Consider the following 15,524-nt stretch of genomic DNA (forward strand, 5'->3'; position numbering starts at 1 on the left):
CAGAGGGGAAACAATCTTATTTAGTCTAGATTAACTTCTGAAGGCTTGCAGAGATCCAGAGTGTTGAAGTTGGCTTCGGTCAGAGCTGCCTTGCTCCCAGCGGTGGCGTTGGTGCTCATCTTATTCTGCGGTCCGTAGATCTGTAGGGCTAATTCAGGTGAAAACTGCTCATTTACTTAGTAATGGTAGTCACACCCTTGAAGCTGTCTCCTGTGTGATGGACTCCAATGCTGGTAAAAAGAGGGATGGTAGCTGGTGACTGAGGAGGAGGGTGGACTGAGGTAAGACCAGTTTAGAGTCGTTAAAACAGTTGTGAAACCTTGCTAGGCCACCCTTACCTCCTCCATCGTCTCTGTGTGGACCTTACATGTCTTCAGTGAGTGATTTCGCTGAAAGTTACCTCTTAAGAGCTCCAGGAACGAGCAGGAATGTGGAGCATCTCTGTGAGCTAACATTTACTGTCAGCACCTGATGAAGCAGTGGTGTGATGAGTGTCTGTGTTTGTCTTTCTCCTAAAAGTCTAATGGTTAGCATACTTTGAAAGTTGGAAGTCGTGATTTCTGGGTGCACTCATCCTGAGTGGCTTTAACGTCATACCTCTGGAAAGAGCTAGCCACCAGGGCATGTGTATACTGACTGAGATCCTGAATGTCACTACAGGTTGGTCAGGTATGTGAAAGCTAGAGGAACATAAAACAGGCTAACTAGGAAGATTTATTCTGAGGTTAGTTTGGGGATCAGGACACTTCTATGTGAAGAGAACGAGGGTTCCCAAGATTTGTGTGCGCTTTGCCTTCGGCTGACACTGACTGGAACAGCTAGCAGACCAGCCGTGTGCCATCCAAGGAGCTTCTAGGCACCTGAGTAGGCAATAAACAGGCCATTTTATTCAGACTGGATGCTACTATTTATCTTTATTATCAGATTATGCTACTGCAATGAAGAATGTTGACCTCAAAATTTTGTTTCATTTTCTCACTGTTTTTTGATCCGTGATAATATTTGCTTTTCACAAACAGCAGTCTATTTAGAAGTCTTTGACATCCCTCCAATGACTCTTTGAAAGTCCGCATATGTTTTATCACTTGCTGTTGTTTATCAGTCCGTTTGACATGTTCAGAAATATTGATAGACTAAGACATGATCTTCCTTTGCAGAAACTGCTGATTAGACCCCATCAGATAGCGTTTCAGGTATAATGGTGTTCTATTTTTAATGATGGTTTTGAGGAGCTTGCCAGATACACATGTAAGGCTTGTTACCCTGCAATTCCTTGCTTCAATCACTCCAGAGACTTTTAGGGAAATACAGACTCAGCATTTGCTACTATGTTCCTATAGAACAGTGGCTGTTAAAAGAGACTGCAGCTTTTTCTGAGAGCTCAGCCACTTCATGCCTCAGCTGCTTCAGAAACTTGCTGGATAACTATTTGTAGAACATGATGCAAACTTGGTCATTTAGGAGTGGTTTTCAACTTCCTGACTGTACTCATCGAGAAGCCACAACTCTGCTGTGCATTGCCTGGTGACAGATAAACACGTCTTCCTAAACACCAAGTCAGTCTTTTCAGTAAGCAAGATTTATTGTTGTAGGAAATTACTGTTGCGTTTAGAATCACGAGGAGAAAAGGAGCATAGCATTTTATTTCAGGGTGGCCACTCTATTTTGGGATTTTTTTTTTTTTTTTTAGTGTTTGTTAAGAAGAATGTATATTTAAATAAAAAACATAGTATTTCCAGAAATTCTATTCCTTAATAAAGTTGTTACAGTTCTAAGAGCAGATGTATACTTGCAATATTTCAGGGATTTCTCATTATAAGAGTGTAAATATATGTAGTATTCAGTACAAAAAACCGGGATTAATAAGAACAGAATTTGAGATTGACCATATATTGTTTTGTTGTTTTTTTTTTGTTTGTTTGTTTGTTTGTTTATTTTCTTTTTTTTTTTTTTAAGATGTATTTTCAGAAATGTCTTGGCTTGTAGATCTAGCATACTGGCAGCAATTACTGCATTTAGTTTAATGGGAATTTTGTAACTAACATCTCTTATGGAAGATAAGAGGCAAAATTAAATCGGTTATGGTGCCCTTTAAGGGCTTGAATTTTCTCCACTTCATTAAACAGTATAAATATTAGGAGCTTTTTGATAATTAATAAACAGTGCAGCAGGCTCAGGAGTAAATTGAGAGGTGTAGAATCATGGACTTCTCACTACAGAGTCCTTCCCCCCTATTTTTACAAGTAAGGTGACAATGAAATTGTGTCATGTCACTTCAAATGGAGCCGTGAACAGAAACCAGTTATGTAACAAAATTAGGAAATTTGCACAGACCTTAAGGCTGAGGGCACAGATTCCACAAATGGCTACAGCAGTTGCAACAACTGCACACAGTGTTCTTTCCCAGAACCTAAATAAACCTCAGAAATCCTGATACTCAACATTTTGCTATATTTCCGACGGTTGTGTAATTCACTGGCAAAACAAGTATTCCTTGGGAGACAGTTATTTTCTGTGGTACTTCCTTGCTAGTTTGCTCTTCAGATATTGGCGTTTTTACTGTGGAAGTGAAGATGGCTGTGTCAAGCCTACTTCCCATCAGAATTTGAAAACTGATTCTCGCTGCATGCTCTATGCTGCAGCTGCAACTGTGAGAGCTTCCTGCTTGGGATTGTGAGTGATAAAGGGCATGAGCTTATAAGGAAGAATAAATATGCAGTGGCAGAAATAGGATCAGATACCATGGTTTGTGGGCAAAATACAGAGGCCTGAGAAAGTCTCTGTTTTTCAGTAAGTGACATCTTACTGGAGGCACAGGCATGTATGGACACGTTGCCAAATGTCTGTATGTGTCATGATATATCACGCTCAGTATGTCTGTGTTCAAAAAGAATAGGGCTTGATACACAGCAACCAGCATTGGGTCTGATTTGTATTGTATTGTTGCTATTGTTGGCCCAGTAAACTCCTCAAACAGGTATCTAGGGATGTTCAATATTTTTTTTTACCAACTGTTTGAGAGTGCATTTTTTTTTTTGTGGAGTATTTTGGGTTTTTTTGAGATAGTGAAGAACAAAGTTTGAAAATTCATTCTCTTTCATGAGCAGTGTTTTAGGAATGCTGGTATCAAATTTAGCAGATTTGCGGAAAGCAAGTATGTTAATTCCTTTTTATTTACAAACTATCATGCTGTTCCTTTGGGAAAGCAAGTATGTTAATTCCTTTTTATTTACAAAGTAATCATGACCTTGGATTGCAAGGCAACAACTTGGGGGGGGGCCTTGACTGGCATGGTAGGAAGAGTACTTTTCACGCTGGTTGCTGTATGTGGTCCTTAGGCTAGCAGTGTCTCATTTTTTTTACTTTAATTTTATTTTTTTCCCTTCCCTTTGGCTGCTTCAGATTTTCTTAAGGCTAGCTGAAAGGAGCGTTATAAAACTTCCACTGAGAGGTGTGAACCTGGGAGTGACAAGTTTCTCATTTGCTTGTATACAATTTGCAATTCTGAAATGCTGGTTTGGGAACAGTGATGCATAGATAAGTACTTAAACAGAACACTGAGTGCATTATATAGGATTTGATGTTCCTTCTAAAAAAGGAAATGTAGGTTTAATGGTTTATTTGTAATGCACATGAAAAGAATGTCTCTTGAAACACTGCTTCAAGGGTTTAATCCTATTCTTGGTGGCAGTGGCAGAACTCCCAGGGATTTGACTGTAGGCAGGATGACTCCTGGCACGTTGTAGCGGTGTAGCTGCATTACACTGATACCTGTGTTGGCTTATTTCGTCACGGCAGAAGCAGCTTTCTAGTCAACAGCGGATGCTTAATATGAGTAAGCTTGTTTATTGGGCTCATTTAAAATGAATTTAAAATATCAAATGATGTCAATAATTTAGTGGTAATGTTAACTTCTATTTTGATGTTGAACCTGGAAAGTGAGGTATTTTTCCTTATTAAAGGTATTTTCTAGCTGTGTGTCAGGAGCTATAATGTTTTACTTTTAAATGAGTTTGTATGATACAAATGTTGATACAAAAGTAGTAGTTTAGGCCGTAGCTTTTACTATTCTCATTCATTGTCTCTTCTGATTCTTCATACCAGGAAATCTTAGTGAAATTATGCCCATGATTGTGAAACTCGTATTATGGAGGATCTAACATAATGGTGAAACAGTTCTATTGCGGAAAGCAGTTGAAACTAAGTTCTAGTATTCCCATGGCTTTATGCAGGAACTTTTTTAAAACTGCCATTCATGCTGCTAAGACAAGTTCTTATGAAGGTAATAAAAATCAACGGCACTTTAAAAAAACATTTGAGACACATACCACAGCTCTGCAATTTTTACTCCTAATGATATTTATTGAACATGCCAACTTCATCATTCTGTGATCATAATGAGTTGAGAAGGACATTCAAGTCTTGACTCAACAGCTGGATGGTACCCTTACCATTCAGGTTAGGTTTGTTATAAAGGAAACAGGTTCCTTGAAATACTTAATGATTCACAGTGTTTACAGTCAAGGAAAGCAACTATTTAGCTATGCTTCCTTGCTTGTGTTGTATTTTTAATGATGTCCATTTGCTACTTTACACTGCTTAGACTTGTATGTTCTTCTAAAAATTGTATTTTTTTTTCCTTTATCACTATGACAAGCACAGTTTTATTCTGAACTTCTATCAGAGTTCAGAATAGATTTAATTTTCTGTAGACTGTCATTTAGAAATGTGTGCGTTTACAACTGACTTGAGTCACCCTTTGGATATGAGTAAAATTTTTAGATATATATACTTTTAATTTATTTAAATCTGTAGTGTAATATCTAATCGTGTTTTACACAACAAATGTTGCATTTCTTGAATGAGCATTTAACTACCTGAAGACATCTAAGTACACATTTCTGTGGCTTCTGAAAAACTGCTCATTTGATTGTAAGGTATAGTGTGTGCTTAAAATGGAATATAATTATGCTCTGAAATAGAAAAGAAATAGCTAAGAAACCCCACTTCTGAATAGAGATCACCAAAGCCAGGCAGTCATCTATTTTTAGTTTTAAGAAAGTAATTAAGTTTTGATCAAAAAGTGTTGCTTGTTATTTGTAGTATTAACTGAGTTTGGAAATGTAATTAATTGCTCTGTTGAATGTCAGAAAGATGTTGTGATCAGTCTTTTATATTTGGATATTCTGTCTAATCTCTGATGCTGGGGCTATTTTTTATGTTGCTCTTGAGTCTCCAACTAGTTAAGATTAAGTTAATCTTGCTGTAGTAACTCTTCACAGGACACTGTACGACTCATGCAAGTGTTTGCTGCAGAACATGAAACAAATGTCTAGATCCGGAGAGGCTGGGAGGGGAACAAGGCAGTTGTGCTTGTGGATGTGTATCAGCTATTTTGATTTGTCCACTTCACCCATCTGGTACTGATGTGCCTTAGAGCCCAGCTTGTACAGTCTGACTCCAGGATCAATATTGATACCAGTTGTCAGCTGAATGACATATTAACTTGTAACAAATATGCAGAGTTATGAAATTGTTGCAGTACTTTGTGTTCTGTCTAGGAGTTCAGTGAGCCCTGGGCAGGTGCAGAGCCAGAGCCAGGGCTGCAGTTTAAGTGCCTTGAATTGTTACCATCCATTTCTCATTCAGGTGAGTTAGCTTCAGGCCAAGTGCATCAAACTAATTATACTGTCTCAAAAAAAAACCAAATCCCCAAACCAAATACAGACAAATTCCAGCCCCTGCAAGCAGAAACACTCACCAGAAATAAAGAAACGAACCTTTTCACCTTTCATTTAAGTGCTGTCTCAGAAATTGTTGTATATGTCTTGAAGAAAGCATGTGATATTTTCTGGTAGAGATATTTATACTTAGCACGCCAAAGTCTGTTAAAGTGTTTTGAGACATATATCGCATGATTTTGTCATATTTACTTTTGTAAGCATCATCTTTGCATTTGTGTATGCAAATAGGCTTTAAACACCACTGAAATAGATTCTATGGAGAATTTAATGTAGAGAGTTTCTTAAAAGAAATTAAAACCATGGGTAATCTAAATAACAGGTTTGTCGATAGGAATCAAAAAAATTAATAATAAAACCACTTAATTATACTTGGTTTATAGTTTTGTGATGTAACTGTTTCTCAAGGCAAGGGATTTTTGAGTGAATTGGAGAACTACTGCAAAAAAAATTGCTGCCTTTAAAAAGGCTTGTCTAATTTTAACCATATTTGACACAGTTGGAAGTCTTGGATTTATAAGTTAGAGTGGGTTTCCTGAAAATTATTGACCTTGGAGAGGGAGAGATCAAGTTAATGTAGATGTTGAGAGGAAGTTTTCTGTGCCCATTCAACAGTTAGTTATTTACTGCCAAAAATGAGTTTTTCCAATGCTTTTCTCATCCTGTAATTATGGTGGTAGGAAGCAGGAGAAATGTAAAGGAGCTAAAGATCCTCCAAGATGAGTCCACAAAGGAAGGAACGCTGAGGGGTGCAAGTGTGATCAAAATCTGTGACTGTGCAATGTAGGTCATTTTATGCGTGGAGGCTATGTATGGCTAAGGGCTTTATGTCACTTGGAGTCAAGAGTCCAGTGTAGCAAATTATTTTAAATTTAAACTTACTTAAACAGGTTTTCAAATAAGAAAGCAAATTCTATTTTAAGCTTTGTATGGGTGAGAAAGAGGGGTAACCAGACTATGTAATAAGCCAAGTTGTATCAAAGTCACTGTTGGGCTCCATGCTTTATGTGATAGAAATATTTTGGTTTTTGTTGTGCCAATGAATTCTTAATAACTGATAGTTGCTTTTAGAAAAACTGCTATTATCAGAAACAAATAGGTCAGAAACAATTACAGATGTTGACACAGTCATGTCTGCCAGCTTTAACTGACTTGATGTGACTTACATAATGATACTGTCAACAGTGGAAAAATTTCAGTCCCTGTTTGCTCAGTTTCACCGAAAGTCAGTGTCCTGATGTATCTGAAATTTGTTAATGACTATCTAAGCACTCTGAGACATTTCTTTCTATTGTGTTGTAGTTTTGTCTGAACTTGTATAAGGGATATTTGAGTTACATGATGAGAAATCTTACAGTTCCTTTTGGGTATTTGATATATATATATATATATATATATATATATATATATATTTTTTTTTTTTTTTTAAAGCTTTGTGACCCATGAAAATGTATGGCATTATGTTTCTTAGAAATCCTCAGGAGCTGGTATAAAAATCAATCTATTTGTTGAAGGTTTGTACTGTAATGTATATGATACATATTCAAACTTACTAAATACAGTGTCTTTGCAATAATGCACTGTGTAAAATATGAGTACATCCATACAGGGGTCAGGGAAGACTGAGTAAACAGGTGTGGGTGCAGAACTGAGTCTTTTTGAGGGTCATATTTTCTTTCCAATAAATGTCTTGGAAGATGGCAGTGTTGATAGGGCTTTTCTAGGAATATTTATGATTTTCGTACAAACAGTTGTTATGATCAGGTAATCTAATCTCTGATTTTAAAAAAAAAACCACTCTGAAATTTTTAGTGATGAATAATGTATAATAGTGTCATGAGTTATTCTAATGCTTAGGCATTTCATACAAGACACTTTTAATCTATTGCAGTTTCAGTTTCCATCCCATCTGTTGGACATTGTATTTTTCTTTGCCTGTCTTATGTGTGCAAATGCTGTAAACAAGTGTCTTGTCTTTCTCTTTGTTTCAAAGAAAAAGATCACCTTTAATCTTTTACTGTAAAAACTACCTACAGATTAATAATTGTTTCCTTTTAATGAAGAGATATAAGATGCAGTTTTGTTGTTGATATTGACAATGTTACGATAAGTGTGATATTTTTATCAGCAATGTACCCCTTAATCACATTTTTATTCTGAGACATATGGATCTTAGAAGAATGCTTGATGCATAGTTCGGTTCTTGGGGGCTAAACTACCACTCCTCCTCCTTGCCACTGGTGGGGCCACGCCTGGGGTGCTGGGAGTGGTTTGGGGCTCCCCAGTACAAGAGAGACATGGACATAGTGGAGAGAGTCCAGTGAAGGACCACAGAGGTAGTGAAGGGACCGGAGTACCTTTCCTGTGAGGGAGGGCTGAGAGAGCTGGGACTGTTCAGCCTGGAGAAGAGAAAGCTCAGGTGGATCCGATCAATGTATATAAATACCTAAAGGGAGGGTGTGAAGGAGATGGAGCCAGGCTCTTTCCAGTGGTGCCCAGGGACAGGACCAGAAGCAACGGGCACACAGTGAAACACAGGAGGTTCCTTCTGAACACCAGGAAACACTTTTTCATTGCGAGGGTGACTGAGCACTGGCACAGGTTGCCCAGAGAGGCTCTGGAGTCTCCATCCTTGGAGATATTCAAAAACTGTCTGAACAGGGTCCAGGGCAACCTGCTGTAGGTGGCCCTGCTTGAGCAGGGGTTGGACTGGGCCCAGGTCCATGGGTCCCTTCCAACCTCAATCATCTGTGATTCTGTGAAACTACATTTGCAGAGTTTTTATTAAGAGATCTTGTCTTGATTTTTACCAATCATACTAGATCCTGGGAATCCTCCAGATAGTACATTTGGAAAACTTCAGTATTTTGAAGTTACTTATACTAACCTTTTCAAAGCTTTTTGCATAAATTATTAGGAATTTATAGCTTTACAGAATGAAATAAGAATTTCCTTGCATGTTAAATACTTGGTGCAGTTATATAAAAATCACATTTTTAAAATTTTTGTGAACGTAGGAAGGATGCTGAAAACTTAAGCTTTTACCAACTAATGTTAAAAGGTCACATGTAGTATAATGTGTCTCATTGACTTTTTTTTTAAACTGGGCTTGAATATGACATATTTGTTTACATGCACATATTTTTAAATAGAATCAGTGAGAAGATTATTAAACTCAAAAGTATTCAGATTTTTTGGCAAATATTTTAACTTTTTTTTTGTTTAATTCCTTCTTCCTTCTTTTCTTCCACTGCCCACTTCCTGCTTTAAGTAACAGTTTGAAATGTAGGTCCAAAACTAATTTAACTGGTTTTAATCTGTTAATATCTGAAGTAATCTATTTGTGAAATATTTGAGTTTGGTTTTAATGGTAATGCATTCATATCTGAAAAAACTTGCATAGTATAATCAAATATCTGGAAAGGATTCTGTAATTATCACCAAAACCTTCCTTTGATTTTACAGAATGTCTGGGATGAGACAATATATGCAGTTTTGTAGAAAGACAATAATTCTAAATCTGAATGCTTTTAATGTTTATTTTCTTTATTCTTACTTTTTTTTTTTTTTTTCTGAGCTAACTGGCTGATTGATTACATGAAAGAAAACTTTTAGAATTAATTTACAAGGTAGGAATGTTTTATGTAAGCTGAAAGGGTTTTTTGTTTGTTTGTTTTTCACACTGAAACTAATGACAGTGACATCAATGATTAACTAACACTGCTCTTGTTTGCTGCCATTAAAACAAACATACCAGTCTTCCTTGTTTTTCGCCTTTTGACTTAGTTTTATTCTACTGTTTTCATTCACTTATAATTAGTGGCGTTCTAGCACTGCTTTATTTTTTTCTCCAAAAATATCTAATAGTCCGTATGCAATTTTTTTGCATTCTATAACAATTATTCCTGGACTTCAGAATACTGTGTTGTGGTAATAACTACAGGTTGCTTAATTTATCAGAAAAAAAAAGCACTATATGTAATATAACTCTCATGAGACAAGAACAGATCATCTCTGTGCCACCTGTGTTTTACTGGGAAGAATGGACAAAAGTGAGGCTTCTGATGTCTTACATCAGCAGATTTGTAGTTTTTTGTTTACTTAGAGGAGAAAACCCAAACTCTTACTAAAATAGTAGTGAGGCAAGGTGTAAAGTAAATATAGCTCTTAGCACTTCACAGGTAGCGGGATTGTTTCTACATTCCCTATGTTGGCCTTCGTAGGGAAGGTGGAAGTAAAGTTCTGTCTTTTTCTGTTAACAGCCTAAAATGACTGTGTGAATTCAGTGGAATAAATGGCGTCCAAAGTAACTGATGCTATAGTTTGGTACCAGAAGAAGGTAAGCTTTCTATTTGTTTTTATGGTGGCTTTGAAAAAAAAAAAAAAAAAAAAAAAAAGATGTCTTTTTTTGTTATATGTGTAAAGTGTAATAAATATGAAATACTACTGTACTACTGCATTATTGGTTAGCATTGTATGAGAGTGAGTAGCTTGAAACTTTTTTTCCAGAAGTAAATAAATACTTAGTGACTGTAATGAAATGGAATAGCTTTTGGTTTATGTTGAAAACTCCTCACCCCCTTGGCTATTTGTGCTATGGAAAAAGGAAAGAAAATTTTCATTCCCAGTAGAATGTTAAATAGTGTACAGGAGAATGTTGTTTCTATTGCATATAAATGAATCATTGTATTTAAGTAGAAAGTAAGAATTGAAACGTATTTTCTAACAGTAACAAGGAACTGTGTAACCCATACCCAAAAAAGAGAGGCTAGGGCTTTCTAGAAGTTAATTAGAAAAAAAAAAATGGGGGTGAGATAGAAAAAGATCTCATTTGGAGATACATAGTTATAGAATCACCTGATACTGTATCTTTTGATTCATGTTTGCACATAGAAATGTTGATGTGTTTTTCCCATTTATTATTTTGACAATTTTAAATCATCATATTGTCTTGATATTAGTATGCCAGTTAGCTTATTCAGTTAAATTGCTTTATAAAATCTGAAAAACTTGCTAAGTTTTGAGATGTGCTTCTTCACTAAGATACAAATAAGTTGTGGTGATTTTTTTTTTTTTCTTGGCTTTCCATGATTTAGTAAGTTTATATAAGTTATTGTTTTCCTGGAGGCTATGGCTGTCTCGTTGAGAGGATGAATCTTGTCCTTAGGAGAATGATGGCAATGGTCTTAAATACAGAAATTCTGGTTAACTTCTAGCTAAGCAACAGTTAAGTTCTAGAAATAAGACAATACTGTTATGCTTTGCTGAAATCTTTACAACTGTGAATTAAAGGTACGTTTGGAAAGGCAGAAAAATGAATATTGCTGCCTTAATTTATACTGAACATTCAATTACATATTAAAAAAATTGAAAATAATTCAGAACTTAATGAGGATTTTTTGGTTTTGTACTGTGTACTCTCTTTTTCAAGCTTTTAAAAAAGTTTTTGTAAAAGTGTCACTGGAATTACACTGTGGTTTTGAACCATTCCTTGATTGCAGGTCCAATCCCATTTTTAAACGATTTTGAAGATGACTTGTAGAAGATTTAATGTAACAAAATTAATTGCAGGATCTTAGGGAAGGGGAAAATGATGCTGATTTTACCTGCTTCCACTCGTACTCTTAAAAATTTCATGCACGTACACTGTGATACTGATAATGCTTACGTGCAGCAGGTTACGTGCATATTTGGTCTGGCCAGGACCTATTTTGTGCAATGTAAGAGATGCTGGCTATCAGATCCTCACCACCTCCCTGAAGTTTTTTCATTGGTGATGATGAACTAGTCTTTGGACAGATCTTTTATGGTATTCAGCTTTATGTATATGATCCTTTGATGCAAGAAAGAGTCTGAAGTCTCTGTAAATTCTCAGTGAAGTTCATGCTTTTATTTATTGTTTTTGGTTGGTTGGTTTGCTTGTTTGTTTGTTTTTTTGTTTTGTTTTTTCAAAGTACATATCTGCTTTCCTGTCGGTCATACAGGAAAAGAAATGCCCTATGTGATTTGCCCCAATTTTCCATCCTTCTGATGTTAGGAAGGCAGGATCTACTGCTGATGAGTCACTGTGCTGTGATCCTACAGAGGGCAGGCCTTCTGGTCTGGATATAAACAACCCATTCCTCAATTTTACTTTGCCCAGGACACTGCTCCTAACAGGATTACTCATTATCAGTACAGGTCATTTTTTTTAACCCTTGCTTTGTTGTTTTTTTCCCCAGTGATTTCACACACAATTCCATTTATTTCATTCATAGCAACAACAATATTTCTTCTACAAGACTCTAGGGTTTTAGAGAGGTCTGCTCAGCCAGAAATTGCACACTGCCTTTATGGCAAGGAGTTGTGATGAGGTGGCTCTTGTTACTTCATGAAAGACTGAGCTATCTTCTGGAGGGATAAGATCTTGCATAAATCATACGTCAATATTTTCCATGGTGTGAACGAAACTGAATTGCAGTCCACATGTGGACTGGGGTCTGCCAAATGAGCAGGCTTTTATTCTTTCGGTATGAGGAAGTAGAGTCTTACTTTGGGATAAATGACATCTCCTGCAAATGTTCATGCAAATTACATTGTTACTTCTTAAGTTCCACTTATTGAAGGTTCTCCTGGATCAGGCTGATAAACCCAAGGGGTTTTTTAACTTTGTAGTGCAGTGTGTAATCCTTTCATGGGGGCATCTAGGCTCTTCCACCCATGTCCTTGTTTTTATATATTTATTTAAATCTCTTACATGGCACAGTATTTTTTCCCTATGGATTTGTTGTCTGCACCGAAGACTTAAAATCAGGGAACAGGAAGAGCTATGTTAGTGGGTACCACACATTTTTTGTCATTTGTGATACAATTCTATTATGTGATCGCTTATGATGGCAAAATACTGAACTCTGTGAACTGTTGGCTGCTTTCAGTTTTAAATTTTTATTTCAGAGTTGTCAAAGTTGTCCCACTTACCTTGCTTTTCAGATCTGCTAATTCCTCACAACAGTAACTGAAATTGAATGTGAGGAGGGATCAAAACTTAGCACATTCTAGAAGTAAAAACATGGTTTCTGGGCCAAGAGAGAACCAGGGTTGTAGTGAGAATTGATCAAATTGATATGACTTGCCTATGTTATAAAATGATGAAAATAAAGTGATATTTTCAGTTTAATGAATTGGTGTATGAATACCCCAAAAAAAAATAACCTGAAGAATTTCTGGTATTTATAGCCACATATAAAGAAGAAAAATATATTTGAGAATATATTTGAGTAGGTGGAGGCTGCGTAAGAAATACTGAACAGATAACATGCTGCTTGTGTTTCTTTATTTTCAATTTTAATGTAATTTTTAATGTATTTTATTTATACGTCTCTCTACTGAGTTTCAAAGCTCTGTTGGTTTCTCAAAAGTAAGGTATTTTTACATTTCTTAATGGAAAGAGTTAAGCAATTGAGCTCTTCCAACTCTACTTCAGGCAAGTTTTCCAAACACCAAGTTTACTCATATGACTCATACTATTGTCTGAAACAGAGCTCCTCACATGAGGATGATTTAGTAACATGCTTAATTGTTTAAAAGGTCAGACCTTTTATTATGTAAACTTGTTTTTTGTTGTTGCAGTAGATCTACTCTGATTTTAGCCCATCGGAACTCTTGATTACTGTCTTGTAAAAATACAATAATGAATTAGTTATTTTAGGTTGGACTGTAAGATTTCAGATAGTCTATTATACCAGCTTGTTATTTGAAATATAAGGTTGAATGGACATAGCTTTACTGCTTCCAGTGATAGCTTGCGTTTCCCAGGTGGAACAAATACTGTTGCAAGGCATGAAATCTGAACAGATGGATCCTGCTAGATACAGGCTGGCTCTGTAGAAAGCAAAACAAATGAAAACTGCTGTGTTCCTGGATGCACTGAGGAGTGCAATGCTGAGATATTTGTCTGTGAGACAGTGTTTGTCTAGCTTGTTTTCAACACTTGCTGCTGCACTGGTTCTTGCAATAAAAGGGTGTGACAGGGGTGTCTGCACTGCTGCCTGGAATGGTTCATTACTTTGGTCCCAGACAGCTACTGAGCTAGTATTCACATATATGCACTGTGTTAGTTAATAACCTTAGGATTATGTCTATTTGCCAAAAAACTGAACTTGCTTCAGATTTGTAATTGATTAATTTTATGGAGAAAACCATCATAATGACTTCTCTGAAAATATTTGACACCCCCACAATTATTTTAAACAGTTTCAGTATCTGATGGTGCACCTTTCTGATACTGATATTTTATGCATACTTGAAGTATTGCCTCAGTTACAGTAACTGAAGTTAAAAACAATAAAATTGTTAATAATCTAAAATATTTCTTATATAGCTTGCAACTTAATCTTTTTGCATTGATTTCTTATAATAATTTCAAGTTTTACAGATAATATTAGACATGCAGTTTTTGGTCCGGTTTCCAGTTTGGAGACTATATGTAAATTTACCTTAACTTTCTGATTTTCAATTCACACAGAAGTCTTGCTGCTAAAATGGGGAACTTTATACAAATTTGTTGATAATATTGGAGGAGAGAATTATCTTGTTCCTTCTCTTGGGGATGGTTGTAGGGGAAGGCAGCATGGAACTTAATGAATTGAACGCAAATCCTGCAACTGATTGCTTATCAGTTAAACTTTGCCAATGCAGCTTTCTGCTGTTTAGGGTGTCCCTTGGGTACAGCTGTTAAAGGGCACAATAAAACAAATGAGATGTTTTCTCTCTCATGTCTTAAAAGGGCAAAATTAGAGTTCTAATTGCCTTGCTTTAAGATCTGTAATATTCAGTGCTTTACAGCTAATTAATCCAAGATTATACTTGCCAAGTTAAATAAAGAAGGAAATAAACTGAAAATCATGTAATTCCATGAAACCACCTGATTTACTTCTTGGCACTGATTTCATGTGATGCATTGGTGACCCTGGCACCAAAGCCAGTTTTTGCCAAATGGTTGGGCTGTATGGCTATATTACCTATAATTTTGGATGCTGAAACTGCATCAGTTCGAAAAGGTCTGCCTTCAAGTGCCAAAACTTGACAAGTGTTAGAGCTGACTATTTGTGAAAGCACCGAGGGGGGAGAAAAAAAAAGTATGTTTAGAAGAGCTTTCTTCCATGTAGTGCTGGCATTCAATACTCAAGTTGTCATCTGACCAAATAGCAGGGTCTGCCTTTGGCACCTTGTTTTGGTGAGACAAAACTGAAGTTTCTGAATCTTGTGCAAAAGATCATACAAAAATTGGTGCTGTGGCTGAACAAAGCAGGTTTGCATTTTGCCTGGCTGTTTGCTCCCGTGCCTGCTTTGCCTTTCCACAGACTTCCATGCACGTATCTGGTGAATTTGGTCAGAGGACTAATCCAGTTAAAACTATGACTGCAAATCTATAAGGAGCTGGATGTATCTAATAGATGGTGGGATGGGAGAGTGAAGAGCTGAAATCCATCTGTCTTGAGAGGGCTTCTCTGATTCTTGAGTTGTTTTATTATGCCTTGTAAAACTATAGCCTAGCATTTTCGTTTCTCTTCCTGAGTTATCTGATGGATCGTTCAGCCACCCAGATTAATGTGCTGTCACAAGGAAGGTGTGCCATGGGAAGCGGAATTTATCAGGGGTGTAAGGGCAGTGCTGTTTTAAAATCCTAGTTGCAATGCTGGTGAAATCGCTGGATTTTCAGTGGCCCTCAGGGAATTACACTGAATAATAAGGCTGTCAGAGTGGTTTTCTTTTCCCAGCTACATCTTGAGGCTGCTTTGTTTT

General features: G+C 36.5%; 1 protein-coding gene across 1 annotated transcript in view; it reads left to right on the forward strand.

Annotated features, from left to right (window-relative positions):
* PHTF2 (putative homeodomain transcription factor 2) overlaps positions 1 to 15,524 on the forward strand; it is a 68,938-nt gene that overhangs the window by 5,323 nt on the left and 48,091 nt on the right. Inside the window, exon 2 of the mRNA XM_032996290.2 lies at positions 10,004 to 10,080. Within this exon, the coding sequence (XP_032852181.1) occupies positions 10,036 to 10,080 (45 nt within the window). The 5' untranslated portion in view covers positions 10,004 to 10,035. The remainder of the gene's footprint in view (positions 1 to 10,003; positions 10,081 to 15,524) is intronic.

This window comes from Tyto alba, unplaced genomic scaffold, assembly GCF_018691265.1.
Source record: "Tyto alba isolate M040663 unplaced genomic scaffold, T.alba_DEE_v4.0 Super-Scaffold_2, whole genome shotgun sequence".
Classification (NCBI taxonomy): domain Eukaryota; kingdom Metazoa; phylum Chordata; class Aves; order Strigiformes; family Tytonidae; genus Tyto; species Tyto alba.